General features: G+C 35.5%; 1 protein-coding gene and 1 non-coding gene across 8 annotated transcripts in view; one reads left to right on the top strand and one right to left on the bottom strand.

Annotated features, from left to right (window-relative positions):
• Positions 1–19524, top strand: part of ARFIP1 (ADP ribosylation factor interacting protein 1) — an 84589-nt gene that overhangs the window by 18146 nt on the left and 46919 nt on the right. For all 7 annotated transcript variants that reach the window (XM_023530189.1, XM_023530188.1, XM_011359371.2 and 4 more), the window contains one exon: positions 5301–5402. Coding sequence is in view for 6 of the 7 variants with exons in the window: in XM_011359374.2 (XP_011357676.1) it covers positions 5301–5402 (102 nt within the window). In the remaining variant the exon portion in view is untranslated. The remainder of the gene's footprint in view (positions 1–5300; positions 5403–19524) is intronic.
• On the bottom strand, positions 4975–5077 carry LOC111739145. The gene has a single exon (XR_002780154.1). It is a non-coding gene; the product is annotated as a small nucleolar RNA U13 (small nucleolar RNA).

The following is a 19524-nucleotide window of genomic DNA, read 5'->3' as shown; positions in this document are numbered from 1 at the left end:
GACTTCTATAAAGTTATGAAAAAGGGCAGAGCTTAAATCCATTTCTCCTGATACCTCGATTCTCTTGAGATTTCATACAGTAGGCTTTATTCACCTAATACTTTTGAATCATGTTGAATTAATGCTTTGTAATAAATATATTAACCATTTTTTCAAGGTCATTTTTACTGATACAGAAGAGAATTTTAAAGACTATTTGAATTATGAGTTTAATAGGTTTACTTTCTCTTTTTGTAGGCAAACAAAAACTAAGTCATTTGATCTGACACAGAAAGCGTTTGTGTTTTTTGGTATTGGAACAAAATGTGGCCTCTGTTGACATGGGTAATTAGTTCACTAAGCCCTGCAGCCTTCATAAGTCTGAAGCCATCACTGTAACAATTAGAGCTGAATATTTGCGGCTTTGCTTCTTCTGTCAGTTTACTTTCTTCACTGCTGTTTTGTCTAGAATTGTCTGAATTTAGAATTTAGTCCTTTAAATGAGAAGAAAAAATAACTACTACTTGATAGCAGAACAAAAATACTACTGAATATATGTAGCCAGTGAAATATTTCACTGTATTTTTAAACAAATTTTCAAGTAACTTTTTTAAATGGTATATTTATAAAAGTTAGAAAAACCTTAAGTTTGTTATTATTATGCCACTTTATTTTCACTTGCTCAGTGATAGATTAAAAGGACAATGTTAAACGTGTGTTTTAGAAGATATAATGCCTTGTACAGTTCCAGAAATCTACTTAAGGCCAAGACAGATTATTTTATATCCTTTCTAAAAGTTTCTACCTTGTTTCTAAGCATTTTAGAAATTAGATTTTCCCATTAATAATATTTCTGGCATGCCTTCTCTTGCATTATTAAGATAAATTTTTAATCTTTGGATAAATTTTTGTTAATGTTGCGCAATGAACATCCACGGATGTTCATTCACCTGTAAGTGCTGACTGTCAGATATAAAGTCTTTTTTAATGTTATGGCAAGGTATATTTTCAGGATTTGAAAAACATAAGTAGTGCCAGGAAAAATTACATGAGCTCTTTTTTTTTAGCCTAGGTCTTGGGCAGCTACAGAAAAAGCTATAAGCTGAGAGTTGAATTGACAGGGAGAAGAGTTACTGTGCATTCTGAAGATGTAGATGAAGTTAAGCATTTGGTCACCTAGTTAGGGGAGAGTATGGTATGAGAAGCGGTTGGAGAGGTAAGTAGGGGTCAGATTGTAAGCAGTTTTAGAGCCATGTTATAGCTATTGTAGGATTGAGAAACTTTGCTTGGTTATCTGATATTTTGAGCTTCTATGTAATAAGACACAGACTCTGCCTTTTCCCAGCCTCATTATGTGGAGACTTTCCCCAGCATTGCAAGGGGGCTGTGGCTGGGCAGCCAAAAGAACAAGGCATGCATATACAGTACTTGGCTAAAGCCTGACTCGGCGAGCTAAAAAGAGGCAATCCTGTTTTGTTGTTTCAAAAGATCTAGGATGAGGGACACTGAATCTGAGGAACAGAGAGATTTTTTTAATGCTCTTCCATTCTTTAGGTATTCTCTTAGAGGCAAGTGCTTGTGATTTAAGACAGGAAATATGTGTCTGTAAAGAACTGCAGTAATTTTTATAGTGAGAGTGTGTTGGTCTAAAGTATTTTTGTCATAGAGACGTATTTTGGAAAATGACAAACTTCATTAGGTTTCAGAGCTGCAAGTCAGTCCCTCCTTGTGAGTGAAAACTGTGATCAGGGCCATACACCTTCCCACTCCCATCAGACTAGTGTGGTCGCTGTGGTGGATTTGGGGCTTGCAGAAAAAACTAGATCTTCTGCCATTAAAGATGATAGAATAGAATATTATCCTTTAAAAAAAAAAATCAACAGTTTATTGATTGGTGAAATTTACGTAAGGTAAAATGCATCCACTTAAAATATACAGTCTGATGAGTTTTGACAAATGTATAAACTTGGGAAACGATCGTCACAATCAAGATACAGAATGTTTCCATCATCCTAAAGTTTCTTGTGCTCCTTTGCCCTCAGTCCTCCCCTCCCCCATCTGTCTCCCCAAGAAACAGCTGATGTGTCATGATATGTTGGATTTGTATGTTCTAGAGTTCTGTATAACTGGAATCATATGGTATGTACTCTTTTGTGTCTGGCTTTTTTAGCTCAGTGTAATGTTTTAAGATTAAGCAATAGTTGTTGCGTACATCAATCATTACTTTTTATGGCTGGGGAATATTTCATTATATGTATATACCACAGTTCTTTTATCCATTGCCCTGTTGATGGATATTTTTTAATTTTTTTTTTTTTTTTTTTTTTTAGGCTCTTAAGGATAAAGCTGCCATGAATACATTTATATAAGTCTCTTAAGGACATTTGTTTTAATTTCTCTGTTGAGTGCTTAGGTATAGAATGGCTGAGTCATATAGTGAAATGTATATTTACTTTTATAAGAAATTGTAAACAGTTCTCCAAAGTGAAGTACTTTTACATGCCCTCCAGCAGTGTATTTAAGTTCCAGTTACTTTTACCAGCACTTGGTATTGTCAGTCTTTTGAAGCTTCAGCCAGTATTGTGGCTTTATAGTTGTACCTTTTGTGGTTTTAAATGTCATTTTCTTGATGATTAGTGATATTGAACACTTTTTCTCTCTTACCATTCATATGTTTTCTTTTGTGAAGTATATGTTAAAATTTTGGCCATATTTTATTTGGGTTGTTTGTCTTTTGAATTGTAAGATTTACTTATATATTTGGACTACCAGTCATTTGTCAAATACATTCTTATATTACATCTATTTTTTCTCAGTCTGTGGCTTGCCTTTTCATTTTTTTAATCTAAGAAATGTTTGCTTACTCCAGAGTCATTATTCAGTCTACTAATAAGCCAATCAAAGGCAGTCTTTATTTCTCTGAACAGTGATTTTGATCACTAGCATTTTTTTTTGGTTCTTTCTTAATATTTCTATACCTCTGCTTTACATCGTCCATCTGTTCATGCATGCTGTCTACTTTATCTTTTATAGCTCTTAGCATATTAATCATAGTTATTTTAAATTCCTAGTCTCATCATTTCAACATCCTTGCCGTGTCTGGCTGTGATACTTGCTATTTGTCTTCAAATTGTGGTGGGTTGTTTTGTTTTGTTGCCTCTTTGTAGACCTGGTAATTTTTCTTGATAGCCAGACATAGTATACTGGGTAAAAGGAACTATTGTAAATAGGCCTTTAGCCATGGGATGGTGAGGTGTGGAAGGAGGGAAGCATTCTGTAGTCCGTGATTAGGTCTCAGTCTTTAGTGAGCCTGTGCCTCTGACTGTGAACTTCACTAGTGTTTCTGTTTTTTTTCTCCACCCGCTCTTAGGTTTGTCAGGATGGCCAAAGTGTGTTAGATTTGGGTATCTTTCTGAAGTCAGTTAGGCACAGATTGTACCCACGCAGGTTAGGTTCTGGTTTCTCCTGAGGGTAGTCTTTGTTAAGGAGAACAGAGTGCTCTGGTGTATTTCAGAATGGTTTCATTTCTCCTCCCCTGCTGGAAGGATGAGGGGATTTTTCTCCAGTATTTACTGTGCTAACCTAGTCCAGCTCCTGGAGGTAAAACTCATAACATTGTGGTGTCCTCCTTATTCTCCCTGGAGTTTTTAACTCTCCGAGTTGTCTGTCTACACTGAGCCTCCAGCAGTTCAGTTATGTTTCAGGTTTCCCTGACCCCCGCACTGGTTCCTGAGGCGTTTTCACTCTGAGAAGCCATGACTCCCTGTATTCACATGTCTGTCTCTCTAACTTTGGGGGCAGCAGTTTGCCCCCGTATCCTCCCCTTGTTCAAGAATCCAAGAAGAGTTGTTGATTTTTTAGTCTGTTCAGGTTTTTACTTGTTAGGGTGGCGTAGAAACTTCCAAGCTCCTTACATTCAGAAATGGAAACTGGAAGTCCCCTCCTCAAGGTCAAGCATTAGTATTTCCCCCACCCAAGGCAACCACTGTTCTGCCTAAAATTTTTGTAACTTCTCGGTTTCTTTTTTAATTGAATCATGTAGTATGTACTCTATGAGTCTGACTTCATTTGTTCAACATCATGTCTGTGAGATATATTATAATAAGCCTTTTATATTTCATAGAGGTAGAGACTAGATCACAAACCTGTTTGCATTAACATTTGCTTTCAGTAGTATGACTTAGCCTGTAATAATCCCCTAAATTTAAGTTCTTGGCAGCAGATTAAAAACATGTACATAAATACACACACATTTATTTTAGTTGTTTGGTTTGGTTTTGGTAATTCTCTGCAGTGCGGTATTGAGGGTAGCAGCTAGGTTCAGGTCTGAGCATTAGAACATATATTGTTAGATATTGATTCTTTTCCTAACATATTTTTCTGTCAAGACTTTCATTCTAGTGGGCACCATTGTTGAGTGCGTGAGAAGAGAGGCACCTGTTCTCTGTAAAAAGTGGAATAAATTGTTCAGCTTATTCTGAAGTTTTTTGATTTTTAAAATAAGGGAAAGTAGATTATTGTTAAAGTCCTTTACAGATATGAAATTCTCATTTTAACTTGTAGTCACACATTTTTTTTAAATCACGTATGTTTTGAGCACAAAAATTTTTTACCAACCATAATTGATGTTCTGTTATTGATTAACTATATTTGGTTTTGAAGTAAATTTATATTTCCCATGCTTATAAAATTAAGGAATTATTTTTAAACATTAGTTGACCTTTAGAACAATAAAGTCAGTAAGACTTAATTCTCCTAGTATAGAGGTTTAAATTTTTTTGTTACCTTAGAGAAAGAAACTCTTTAGACAAAAGCTGACATAAAGGCTCATTATATACAACAGCAAAAGTGAGCTGCTTTTGTTGAATTAATAATCAAGCTTAGCTTTCTGTAATAGTTCCAGTTGTAAGTGGTAGTCTATCATAACACTATTTACAAGGCACAGATATTGCCCCTTGGTACCTGTAACAAGTAACTTGTTTTTTTTCTTTTTCATGTCGGATGGGTAATGGGCTGATGTCATAACAAGGTTTGAGGGAGGCACATCTCACACAACAGCACGAACATCCAGTCATCATGCTGATGAACTACAAAGGATCTAACTTGTTTTGTTAATCAAGAAATTTGAGTGCAGTTTTAAAAGCCAGGTGCATTTTTTATTAGTATCATGTTTATCATATAAGTATGAGGTTGTAATTATTTTAAAAGATGCTATCATGGGGGCTTTTAAGTGCCATAAACATGAATATAATAGTCTTTTGAATGTTTGCCTTTTATGATTTGGTGGTGTTTATCACTATTTCTTTTCTCCTTTCTTTTAGGAGTCTATGATGGCTCAAGAATCTCCCAAAAATTCAGCAGCAGAAATTCCAGTGACTAGTAATGGGGAAGTTGATGACTCTCATGAACATGGCTTTAATAGGGTAAGAACATTTTCTTTCTCTTAATACAAAGCATCATGGTAGACCCTTAAATGTTGAGACAAAAGTAAAAGACAGAGTTTAATATAGGAATATTTTCTTAGATTGGCTGATATGCCAGTAATCTAATGTTATCATACAGAGATGACTAGGCAGGTCGTGTTAGTGGTTTGTCAAGATTAAGCTCTAGGCCGGTAAGCATTTAGGCTTTAATATTATTATCAGTAATTCTTCTGTATGACCAGAACAAGAGTGTATCTGATGATTTTGGAATATAACTTTATAAAACTACTTAATTTTATTTGTGATAAGAAAAAAATACTAACTATAGATTATCCTTTTAAAAATTGGCTCCATCTAATCTCTTTTCTACGTGTCCTTAGTACATGATTCCTAAGCGTATTACTGCTACCTTTGCTGTTCATGTTCCCAAGTGGCATACTTGACTCAGTGGAGAATGAACTGCATTTAATTTTGATCAGCCTCTTATTTGAAATTGAAATTAAATGTGTTTTAATAGAAAGACCATAGGTTTGGAGATAATCTGGATTCACATTTCAACTGTGCAATTTATAGTGGTGTAACCTAGGGTGGTATTTATTTTTTCTAGTTTTTGTTTTCTAATCTCTATAAATGAAAATCTTTTTTACTAGTATGGGGATGTTAATATTAAATAAGATAAAACAAGTAATATGCTGAATATAGTCCTAGAAATGATACTAATGTTATTATTTCTGGAGATATTTTCATTAAGCATCCCTCTATGGTAATTGATATATATGTAAAACTTTAAAAATACAGTTTTCATATTCTTGGAAAAGTGATGGTTGAAAGATAGTTGAATTATTTTACAACTTAAATAGGATTCCTTACTTCATATGTTTAAGAATAAAATCCTTTATTTTAGTTTAACAGAAATTTACAGCTCAGGATTTCTTGATCTCAGCACTAAAGACATTTTGAGCCAAATAAGTTCTTTGTTGTGGAGGGTTGGCCTGTGCATATAGGATACTTAGCAGCATGCCTGGCGTCTTCCTACTAGATACCAGTGACACACTCCAGCTGTGACAAGCAAAAATGTCTCCAGACATTGCCAGATGCCCCCAGGAGTGGGGAGAAACACCTCTGGTTGAGAACCACTGTTTTAGGTAGATCATTTTAATTAATTTTGGAAAATGCCACTGAATTTCACTTCTTTTTGCCTCATCTTTGGAGGGAATTAATTTGTCTTCAAGCTTTAGATTTCCTTTAATTGCAAGCGCTTTAACTTGGTTTCTAAGCACCTATGGCTCAATATAGAGTGACTCACAGAAGAAAAAGACTTAAATTCTGAGCACACAAAGGACATTTTCACTTCAGGATTTAGTCTTTCAGGTGTTCGAAAACACTAAGACACACCTGCAATAATAAGGAAACTCAGGTTACCATCATTAGACTTTACCAATTACTTTATAAACTCCTACTAATTCAAATAACTCATTACATCAAAATGTTAGTTAATGATTGCTTCATCTTATTTTGGATAAAAGCTCCTCCTGCAAATTTATTCTGCAGCTATTTATTATCTGCTATATACCAGGCACTGGGGATGTAGCAGTGAACAAAAATACCTGCTGTCAGGGAGTTGATATTCTTATAGAGAATCTAATGGAAGCTAAGCACTTTTTATCTAAGAGAAAAGCAGTACGTACAAAATGCTGCATTGTTTTGAAAATTCACCTACCTTCTTGAACCTTTCCTTTTTCTTTTTGTTGTTTTGTTTTGCTTTTTTAGCTTTGACTTTAGCTGATGCACAGTAAAAAGCACAAATGTTAAGCTCAGTGGAACCACTACCCACATCTAGGTGTAGAACATTTCCAGGACCTTAACTGGCTCCCTCTTGCCCTCTTCTAGGCAGTACACCCCGCTCCCTCCCTCCCAGGGTAATCATTTCTGCTCCAACTCTGTCCTCGTAGATTGCTTTTGACTGTCCCTGAACTGCTTATAAATGGAATCATACACTGTGTACACTTTTTTGATTGGCTTTCACCCAACATTATGTCTGTGAAATTTATTCGTGTTGTTTCTTCGTGTTGTGGCAGTATTTAATTTTTTTTAATTATAGTATAGTTTTCCATAGTGTTAATATACCACAATTTGTATCTCCGTTCTTCAGTTGATGGATGCCTGACTTGTTTCTAGTCTGTGGCTATTATGAATAAAGCTGCTGTGTCCATTTTTGTACAGATCTTTTGGTGTATATAATCACCTATTTTTGTTGGATATATACGTAAAAGCGGAATTGCCTGGTCGTGGGTACATGATGTTTGCCTTTGGTAGACGTTGTCAACTGGTTTTCCAAAGTGATTGAACCATATGACAATCCTACCAGCAATGAATGTGAGTTCTAGTTTTTTTATATTCTTACCAATTCTTGGTATTGTCATACCTTTTAATTTTAGCCATTTTGATGGAGACATAATATCTCATGATGGTTTTAATATGCATCTCCCTGGTGACTAATGATATTGAGCATATTTTTATATTCTTACTGACCATGTGGGTATTATCTTTTATGAATTGCCTTTTCAAGTTCTTTGTCTATTTTTCTATTGGGTATGTACCTTTTCTAATTCATTTGTAGGAGTTTTTTTGTATATTCTGGAATAAGTCATTTGCTTGAATGTGTGTGTTGCCAATATTTTTTTCTAGTCTGTAACTTGCTTTTGTACCCTATTAATAATATGTTTTGATGAACAAAAGTTGTTCATTTTAATGAAGCCATTTTACCAATGTTTCCTTTTAGTGATTTTTGTGATCCTGTTAGGATATCTTACCTATTCCAATATGATGAAGATACTCTGTATTCTTCTAAAAGTTTTATTGTTTGCTTCTCACACTTAGGTCTTTGATTCATTTTGAATTAAAATTTGTGTATGGTGAGATGTGTGGGTTAAGGTTTTTTTAATAATATGAATATCTAATTGATGTTCACTGTTTATTGGCAAGACTGGATTCTCTACAGGGGGTGGAGTAGGGAGCTTTTGCTGTTAATCAGGTGATCATATATGTGGATTCTCTGTTTTATTTCTTGGTCTTTTTGTCAATACCATATTATCTTTTTCTTACTATAGTAATTAAATCTGGAACAAATGTTAGCTTCAGCCTTGATACCTGGTGGTTAATTCCTCCACCTTTGTTGTTCTTCACAGTTACCTTACCTTAAACCTATTCGTGAGTCTTTAGTTAAGAACCTTTAAATGTACAATCTAGTAAATGAACGTGTTTGGATCTCCATAACTTGTAGTCATGACATTAAAAAAAAAAATTTAGATGCAGTGGTCCTAAGACCTCTCCGGTCATTAGAGGAGACAGATGTAATGGCTGGTGATTTCTGTTAATAGACTAAAACTGTACTTACTGCAAAAGCACAGAGTGCATTTGGGGATCAGTCTGACATTGTTAGAAAATGATACTGGGGAGGTTTTGGGGAGCACACTAAAGGTGGCTGTAAATGTCACTTGGGCTTGTACAGCAGTGGTTCTCAAACTCTGCTGCACGATCGAATCACCTGAGAATCACTCTAGACCTGGAAACTGGGTATTAGCCATTTTTAAATTTGCTATTTAAATTCAAATCCAGGTAATTTCAATGTTCTGCCAAATTTGAGAACCAGTGCTATGGATAAGTGCTTTTCAAATTTTAATGTGCTTATGAATCCCCTGGGTTGTGTTAAGATGTAGATTCTGACTCAAGAGGTGCAAGGTGGGGCCCTAGAGGCTGCATTTTAACAAGATCCCAGGTAATGCTGCTGCTGTTGGCCAATGGGCTAGTTTAATAGCAAAACCATAGACAATTGGAAACCAACCAAAATTTCTGTGTGAGGGGGTGACGTAATCAAAGCCGAGCTTCCCAGAGATGAATCAAGTATTCCTTAGCATAGTAGATTTAAAGGGGAGGGAAGGAAGTAGGAAATGAGTAAGGAAGCTATAAAAGGAGAGGGAGATGTGGTTAGAGAAGTCTGAATGGATCTTGATAGCAGGATCACTGAGGAGAGCTGGCCCTGTCATATTCAGTGCCACCCCACAGGGCTGTCGATATAGGGTAGACTTGTATAAAGCCCTACTAAGATCTAAAAGATCATATAAAACTAGTCTACTTTGGTATATGGTCCTTCCAGCAGTCTGAGTAACTAAATAGCAGAGCGTGGGCATGAATGCCAGTTTCCTTGCCTTCTCCTTGTGGAAGAGACCGTTGCCCCTATCACTTCTGTTCCCCTTCCAGGCACATGAGGAGGTTGCCTGTGCCTGCCCCTTTGCAGTTGGAAAGGACCCCATAACTGGGTCTGGAGTCACACCTCCACTCACCAGTGCTCACCCTTCCTTCCCTGCAACCCTGCTGCCCAATAACAACTGTGAGGGCAGAGCCCAGCTCTCACTGAAAAAACGATATGGACAGTGCCCACCAACAGGTAGACGGAATGAGAAATACACTTTTGTTAGGTTAAGTAACAGATTTTCAGGTGATTCATTACTGCAACATTAGCCTGGCCAATCCAGACTGACTAATAGATACACTGATCAAGCGCCTTCACACGCCATGGTCCAGTCCCAGAAACCTGGAAGAGGCGATCTGATGGTCTGGTAAGCCTGCTGACGGAGCTGCTCCAATTCTGGTTAACATGGGGATGTTGCTTAAAGACCCTGAACCTAGTGACTCACGTAACCCACGTGACCACTGGGGAAACCACACCTGAGAAGGGCTTCCTAAACTCCTGAAGCTTTCCTGGGAAATAAGATGTTTCTGAAATAAGTGTTCTTTCTTAGTCATAGTGTTTGTCTACCTTCCCTTGTTCCCCCATATAACGGCTAGAGAGAATCAGACATTATTATTTGGCTTTCACCTCTGCTTTCTGTTTCAATCCAGACTCCCTCGAAGCCAGTTTTCTACATTCAGAGTTTTAATTAAAGAGTGTGACACAGATCTGTTGTTAAGAAGATTCAAATAATATTGGATGATTTTTTAAATTAAAAAAGTAAGTGTTGCTTTTAAAAATCCTAGTAGGTTGAGGATTTAGCTTAATATTCTTTTTAGACCTCTCACTTCACACCAAACCAAAGCCATTTCAGAAGGCTCTAATGTCACTTAGCTAAACTTCACTGTGAAATTAGATATTTGAAGTCTGCAAATGGATGTAAAACAGATTCTGTGTGAACACAGTATTATAATAATGACCTGAAACCGCTTCAAAGTCAAATTATCAATTTTAGTTGTATTTCTTGATTTCGTTTTTTTTATTGATAGAAATACCTATTTCCCAAGTGAATAATGAGCAATGTCCTCGGAAGATATTCTTTTCTATCATGATATCAGGAAGTGGAAAGAGTACTGCATTGGGCACTTGATAAATACTTTTTTAAATTAAATTGATGTATAAGCTAGACCTAAATCTCTCATTTATAAAATGGAGTTAGACATCTTTTCATCTCCAAAGTTTTATGCAGTGCTCGTTTAGGATTCCCTTCAGTGGGGAATGTGAACCTATCTTAGCTGGAAATTTGAGTATTTCTCAAAGAATGTTTTTAGTTCTCTCAGATTCTTAAACACCCTCAAATTGTCCATCCACCAATCTGTTTTATTTGCCTCTCATATAACTCAATTTTTAAAAATTCAGACTTCATTCTAATCAGTTATCATCAGTTCAGCTGTTTAATTTGCTTTCTTTGCTTAGACATAATCTTATAATTGTTATCTCTGTCTAAACGTATAACATATTAAAAATAAAGCCCACGTGAGATTTCAAAAAAAAAAAAACTACTTGCCTTCGAGTAGCACAGAAGAAAATTTTTTTAATCCTTTCAAATTTTAACTTTAGGTTAGAGTCTTACTAGAATGAAGTGAATTAAACCATAATGTAGCTGTTCTTTTGCTTATGTAGACAAAGCCAGTTAGCTTGCTGCTTTGTAAATTTACTCATGGTTAATGTTGAGTTCTCTTTTGGTGATTCCCTTGCAATATTATTTTCCTTTCTAGTGCAAGGTAGAGCAGGGAGAAAGGAGATGTGGTCCCGGAGGTTCCCCCTAGTCGGATGTGAATTTTACCAGTGGACAGGGCTCCTTAGAAGCAATATTCCACTTCAGCCAGCACACCCAACTTCACCTCCCTGAAGAAATTCAGCGTCATAAAACTTGTTTTTGTTGGTAACTGCTCTTATTAAAAATAGGTGAATAATGTATCTCTCACATTTTTATTGTGCTTTGATTAAATTAAAAATTGGCTATGTAATTCCTTTCACCATGAGTAAAAACAATATTTCAAAAGCACCTTTTGACTGTTTTGAATAAATTACACTCAAGATCTATTAGGCTCATCTTTATTCAAATTTTAGCATACATTCCCTCTTTTATTTCCAGAGCAATAAAGAGGAAATTTCATATAATCTCATCTATATTTTTATTTTAATATGGACAGAAGTTCATAAAAGTGTTAAAATGTATTGCTTAGCATTAGACTATATTTTATAAACTAGTAAAGAAATCTCATATTTAAAACTGGATCATAACCAAAGTTTTCTGAGGCATTTTACTTATATACATTTTCCTTTTAGACCTATTTGTTGTTTATAATGGCTTTTATTTAATACATACTGCATAATGCACTTCAAAAAGTATAGTCTTGCATAAAATTAAGATGGTAGCTTATTAAGTTGTCATAACTTGTCTGGCCAGCTGGTGTCACTGTGGCACAGGCCATGAAATGTAAATGTCTCTGTGTCTCATTGCAGATGTTTCATTTTTCATTTGATTTCCCTTCTTAGTCTGTGCAATGAGAGGCTCCGGTTAGATGCTTCACATTCATATAGAGATTAGAGTGGAAGAACCTGTCATAGGAATCCCCTGGCAGCAGTTTAACATTTGTTGACGTTTTGAAGTTTATTACTCTTTTTGTGAAGATGAGGGAAACAGCTATATGTAGAGTGCTGGTAGTCTAGAAGTACCAGTGGAGAGCTGAGAAAATGCCAGCCCTGCCTTCTACCCACTTGATAAGTAGAATGTTGGAGAATAATCTGCTTTGACCCAAGATAATTGTCGAGAGGAGTCAGCGAGAACACCGTGAGGAGGTTACGGATGCTGCAGTATGTTCACCGGGGGTCTGGGGTAGCTTTGCAGATATTCCTTATAGGCAGCTAACTGGAAAAACAGCAAAGGGGACTTAAATTACCAAATTTCATAGAACATTTAACATAAAGTTTTCAATTTGTTTCTTTAAAAATTATATTACGTAAATGCTTTGGAAAGTTTTATCCATTTTCAAGAATGAGATAGGATGTTTAAATTTAGAAAATTTCTTAGTAAAAGAAGTATTAGTATTGCATCTGCTAGATGCTAGAATTACTAAAGAGGAACAAGATGAATAAACAACCTGGTCTTAGAGAGCTTACGGTAAGCAGGGAGAGAAAATATTGATAAATTAATTTTTATACCGCGTGAGAAGTGATATGCTAGGCCAAGAATAGCATAGTCTGGGAACTGGTAGGAAGAGTGAGGAGAGTTTACCTGAGGAATTGCTATCCAAGCTGAATCTGAAGGATGAGCTGGCCAGATGAAGAAGGGTGAAGAATATTCCTACCAGAGGCAATTCTAAAGCCCTGAAAGAGGTGTGAGACCACAGAATTAAAAATTCACTAATGCTAAGGAGGAAAGTGTAGGGGCAGATGTGTGAGAAACAGGGCTAGAGAGGTAAGTAGGGGCTAGATCCCACAAAACCTTGAAATCATATTGAAGAGCTTGGACTTTTTTAAAAAGGCAGTGGAGGGCAACTAAATGACATAAAATGAAAGGGTCTCAGTCCAATTCACATTTTAGAAAGTTGTCTCTGCCTACAATTTGAAGAATGAATTTCAGGAGTGATAAGACTAGAGACAAGAAAGACAGATCTGTTAAGTCGCCAAGAGAGGAGGGGAAGTGAGACTTAGGACTTTTCTTTTGTAGAAAAACTAGAACTAGTAAGGAGTGCCAACGCATTTTAAAAGATGTAGATAGGAGGAAAACTGGGAGAATTTGTGTAAAGAAATTAAGGGAGAAGAGAGTTTGTATAATTTATAAAATAATTGGAGAATCCTTATAGATTCTTGGTAGTTACATATATGCTTTGAGAATCACTCCTTTATATACGATTTCTCCTCACCCTAAATAAAGGGAAGGTTTAATTAATCTTTAGTTTTGCTTATATTTTGTAGTATTGTGCATCTTATTAAGGATGTGTATTTTAAAGCAAATTTGCTGAACATTTTGTGTTTTTTATGTGTTGGTCTTGCACTAACTTAGTTCAAAAGCAGATTACCATGCTAAATTATAAATTCTAAAGTTACTATCTTAAACTCATTTTTTTTCTTACTTCTGTTAAAATGTGCAAAATGAAGCCAAGTTATTTTGGTTAAAAAATGAGCCCCCTTCACAGCTTTATGGAAGCCGTTACTACAAACATTATTATGTATCTTTTGAAAAGGACTTAAAATATATGTGAAGCTTTTTTGCCAAAAGCATTATATTTGTTTTAGCTTAATTATTTGAAAATTTATTTTTGCAAATTATTGAATATTGCAGCGTTATCCTTTTAGCTTGAACAGAAAGTTAACTTTAGGTTTATTCCATTTTATTGTGTAGTTGTTAAGCATGATTTTGCAAACGTCTTAAATTTTGAGGGAATGTCAGTGACATAAAAATGCAAATCAGATTTTATGTTGTTGGTTATAAATGGGCTCATTGTCTCTCAAATATATTCCGGAAACTATAGGAGTGAATGCAGTAGCAGATATTTTTTTTGCTACTAAGCTGAGCACAGCCTTATAACTGAGATACTTCAAAAAAATTTAAGGGTTAATGTAAAGGCATATTTTAAGTTTTTGTGACCTATCAGGCTAAACTATATTATTCAGAAAGTATGTATTTTACAAAAAACTGTTAATAAGCTCATGAAATAATAAGTATTATCTCACAAGTCATGCATTCCTCTCACACAGCCCACGTCATTTGTGTTACACTTGCCAGCCAGACCACTACCAAAATGATAATTCTGTTCAGAATCTGAATGGACCCATTTGTATCACTTTTGGTTAGACTCCTTCTGTTATTAACAGAAGCATAGGAAGGCCTTAGTGCTTTTCAGGTTTTACATCTGTTTTACATAAAACAGGAGAGGTTTTTTTGTTTATTTTCTGGGAGCACTTTTGTTTGTTAAGTAAAGGACCCTGGGAGATCAGTGGGAGGAGTTTGAGTGAGCTGTATGTAATACCTTAAAGTTGTTTCTCCTATAGGCCATGCATGACAAGATGGGAGATGTTCTTGAACGGTTTTTGAAAACTTAGATAATCAGAGATATTCATCATATTTGCTGTTTAACCTGTTACTAGCGCTCCTCTTCCCAACTACTGCTACTACTGTATCTCTTTTTACACAATATTTTGTGACAGAACAGATGATTCATATGAGTAATGTTTTTTCAAGTAAGTTCCAAGAATACAGCAAACACAATTCTCTTGGACTTCTATTCCATTTGTGTGGTTTTGAGTGTGTTTAGAACTAATAAGTTCAGCAGAGTTGGAGGATATGAGTAATATGCAAAACTCAATTTTATTTCTATACATTAGGCATAAGTAATGCAAAAATAAAATTAAGAAAATAATTCCATTTATAATAGCATCAAAAATAAGAATAAACTCAGGAATATGTGCAGTACTTGGATACAGAAAACCACAAAACATCATCGAAAGAAGTTAAAGAAGATTTTTAAAAATGGAAGGACATTTTATGTTCATGGATCAGAAGTCTTAATTTGTTAAGATGGCATTATTCCTCAATCAGATTCAGCACAATCTCTATCAAAATCTCAGCTGGCTTTTTTGTAGAAATTGACAAACTGATCGTATGTAAATGCAAGGGATCCAGAATAGACAAAAGAATTTTGAAAAAGAACAGAGTTGTAGGACCCACTACTTTTGATTTCAAAACTTATTTCAAAGCTACAGTAATAAAAACAGGATGGTACTGGCATAAGGAACACATATAGATCAATGAAACAAAATTGGAAGTACAGAAATAGACACTTACATTTGTGATCAGTTTAGCTTTGACTACGGTGCCGAGACAGTTTTCTACACTGCTGTGGAAAGAATAGTCTTCGACAGATGGTGCTGGGATGACTGGACAGCCACATGCAAAAGATGAAGTCGGACCTAGAATTCACACCCTACTCAAAACTTAACTCAAAATGGATCAAAGACTTAAATGTTAAGAGCTAAAACTGTAAAACTCTTAAAAGAAAAACATAGATGTGAATCTTCATGACCTTGCAGAGGGAACTTTACTTTAGTTTCTTAGATATGACACCAAAAGCACAAACAACAAAGAATAAATCAAACTTTATCAACATTTAAAACTTTTATGCTTCAGAGAGCATCATAAAGAAGAAAGTGGAAAGGCATCCCACAGAAAAAATACTTACAAATCATATATCTGATAAAGGATTTGTGTCCTGCAGCTCAACAGTAAAATGACAAATGACCCAGCTAAAACTGGGACAAAAGATATGAATAGACATTTCTCCCAAGAAGACCTACCAGTGGCCAATAAGCACATTGGAAAGATGCTCAACATCATTAGTCATCAGGGAAATCCAAATCAACACTACTTTGAGATACTACTTCTTCTATCTTGCCTAGATGGCTATAATCAAAAAGACATATAATAAGTGTTGGTGAGGATGTAGAGAAATTAGAACCCTCATACATTGCTTTTGGGAATGTAAAATGGTGCAATCATTTTGGAAGACAGTCTTGACAAATTTTCAAAAGGTTAAACATAGAATATCATATAACCCAGCCAAAAATGGGTACACTAATGTTCATAGAAACATTACTTGTAATACTCAAAAAGTGGAAACAATCTAAGTGACGATCCATCAACTGATGAATGGATAAACAGTGATATATCCATATAACAGAATATTATTCAACTATAAAAAGAAATGAACTACTGATACATGTTAGCAGTACGAATGAACCTTGAACACAGTATGCTTCACGACATACTGTGTTGGTTCCATTTATATGGCTGTCCAGAATAAGTAAATCCATACAAATAGAAAGATTAGCGGTTCTAAGGGGCTGGGAAAAGGTAAGAATGGGGAGTGACTTCTAATGGGTACAGAGTTTTTTTTTTGGGGGGGGTAATGAAATGTTTTAAAATTAGTGGTGATGGCTACACAACTCTGTAAATATACTGAAACCACTAGCATACACTTTAAAAGGATGAATTTTATGGCACATGAAGTACATTTCAATACCTGCTTGTCTACCAGTCAATTAAGAAATGGAACATTTAAGTCATTGTTCTTTTCCCACATAGCCACATGGCTCACTCCGTCACTTCAGGATTCAGGATTCTGCCCACGTTTGACCCCCTCAGAGAGACCTTCCCCGAGTACCCCACCTAAAGTAGCACCTTTTGCCTGTTGCTCTGTATCCCTCTTTATCCTCCCTTTAAAAAAAAAAAGCAACTTATTTCGTATTTACTTACTACCTTCCATACAGTCATTTATTTACTATCAGTCTCCTCCTCCCCCCAAGCCCTGTGTGGGTCTAACATGGGCAGAGACTTTAGCTGTTTTCTACACTGCTGTGTATACAGTGTCTATAGCAGTGGCTGTCATAAAGTTGGTGCTCACTGATGTTGGCTTAATTAGAAAATAAATCCTTTATGTTCCAGAGCTCAAGCAGTGTTTTCTTCTTTCCTCTTTGGTTCTTATGGATTTAGTCCTGATTCTGAGTTCCTGTGATGCTTACTGTCTTTACTTGGGCACTAAGTTCAACTTTTATGTTAATGTTAATCTTGTCTCTCCAGTGAAGCAAAGACTGTATCTTCTCTTTTTCTTTGCCCAGAAAGTCTAACATATAATTAAGAGTAAGCAAAATACTCATTAAATTAAATTTAAAAAAAATAAATAAACCTATTGCTATAGCAGCTTCTTAAGCTAATGGTGCTGAGTCATAAGTTCTTTAGTTCACTCAACAAATTCATTTGTTGATTCAACAAATACTTACTGAACATCTACTACGTCTCAGGCACTTATTTCAGGTGCTAAATACATAGTAAACAAAATAGACAACCTCCTTGCTCTCATAAAGATTACGGTATAGTGTGGGTGACAAAGACATATAAATATATACATAATATATTACCTAATGGTAACTGCTATGAGAAAAATAACACGGCAAGCAGAAAAGGGAATTTCATTGCAAGGTTGCGGGAGTTGCTATTTTATATGTTGGTGGGGAAAAGCCTCTCTGGCTAAAGAACTAATAAATGAAAAAGGCTGTGGATTTCTGGTAGAAGAGCATACTAGGAAAAAAAACAGCAAGAACAAAGGCCCTAAACTAGAGATAGGTTTATTGTTTTTGAAGAAACAATGTGGCCGCAAGGCTTAGGCTAGTAGGACATAAGTCAAATCATGTGATCCTTTAAGAATATATTTAATAGTCTGGGTTTTATGTCATGTGAGATTGGGGTCTGTTGGAGAGTTTTGTGTAGGGGATAACTTTGGTTGATGTGTGGAGTTAGAGGTGTGTGTTATGGGACAGAAGCAGGGAGACCAGCTGGGAGGCTCTTGGAATAATCCGGGTGACATGATGCTAGCTTAGACCAGGGTGATAGTAGTGCAAGTGGTGAGAATTGATTTGATCCTGGGTGTATTTTGAGGGTAGATCTGATAGGATCTGCTGATAGTTTGGATGTGGGTATGAGAGAAAAAGAAGAGTCAAAGGTAACTCCTAAGATTTTTGGCTAAGATTTTGGTAATAGAGATGCCATTACCTGAAAGAAGTAAAAACTATAAGTGATTTTTTTTGTTTTGTTTTTGTCTGTGAGGGGTGGAGATTTACTATGGAATCAATCAATTTTGTACATATTAAGTTCGAGATGTCTATTTGATATGCAAGTGGAAATGACGGGTATGTGGTTAGATATATTGGAGTTAAAGAGGGAGGCCCAGGTGAGACACATACATTTGGTAGTCGTCAATGTATTTTTAAGAATCAGTAAGATCATCCAAGAAATGAATGTATGAGAATAAGTCCTCTGAACCCTGGGACACTTCAGAATTTGGAGGTTGGGGAGATGACGAGGAATCAGTTGAATGCGTAGCAAGGAGAGAATATCAAACGCTGTTTCATAAGTCATATAAGATGAGAATTGACCTCATTATTTATTCAGGATCCACTATTCCAATCAAGTCATTGGCTAGGCAAAATTAATGAGTTTCTCAAGAAAAACCTTTCTCAACACTTGTTGGTTATGAGAGACCATATCTGTTAAGTTTTGACTTCGCAAATTGGGAAGCTCAAAATGTTAGTTCTGAGTTTTCGAATTGTAGCTGTAAATTATATATGGTGGGGTAGAGTATTAAGAAAGGATTTTAAAGACATATTTGTCTTTTAGTACATCAATAACTTGTTATTGTGGAAAACTGGTAGGATCCATTCATAAACTCTGATTATGAAAATTGAGCAATCTCATATCTAAGCCGGAAAAAAGGGACTTTTAATTGGAAATTTATGTTTCTTGGCTTTCTCTCTTTTTCTTAGCTATTAAGACAGAATGTTGAATATTATATTTATTACAGTAAAGTTCCAGTTGTAAGCTAATATACAGTTAGGTTGACAAATATCAGTGTTCCGTGTAATCTAGATAGCAGGAAATTTCGTTTACCTCACCTTAGTTGAGGTCAGAGAAGCCCTGTTTTCCAAGCTAGCCTTGAAATCAAAGGGAAATTAACATTGCAAGTGAATGATTTGTTTATACTGACCATGAGCCAGGCTTATCGTGATTCTATTAGACATTGGTCAGTTTTTTTACTATTAAACATGGCTTTTTAGTCATCTTAATTCTGTTTTTTAAAATGGTTTTCCTGATAGAGCAGTAGATTAGAAATTTGAAAATTGTATTTTAATATCTACCTGCTGCTTAGTTCTAGAATAATGAAAGTATTTTTTATTTGACATGCACTGTACCTCTTAATAGCAAATCTTACTGAGTTTGCTACTGATTATACATCATTACAGAATGCCGTGTGACAGCATAAGGAAATACTA

Source organism: Pteropus vampyrus, unplaced genomic scaffold, assembly GCF_000151845.1.
Source record: "Pteropus vampyrus isolate Shadow unplaced genomic scaffold, Pvam_2.0 Scaffold47, whole genome shotgun sequence".
NCBI lineage: Eukaryota > Metazoa > Chordata > Mammalia > Chiroptera > Pteropodidae > Pteropus > Pteropus vampyrus.
The sequence above is the reverse complement of the archived record's forward strand: the minus strand, read 5'-3'. Positions and strand labels throughout refer to the sequence as shown.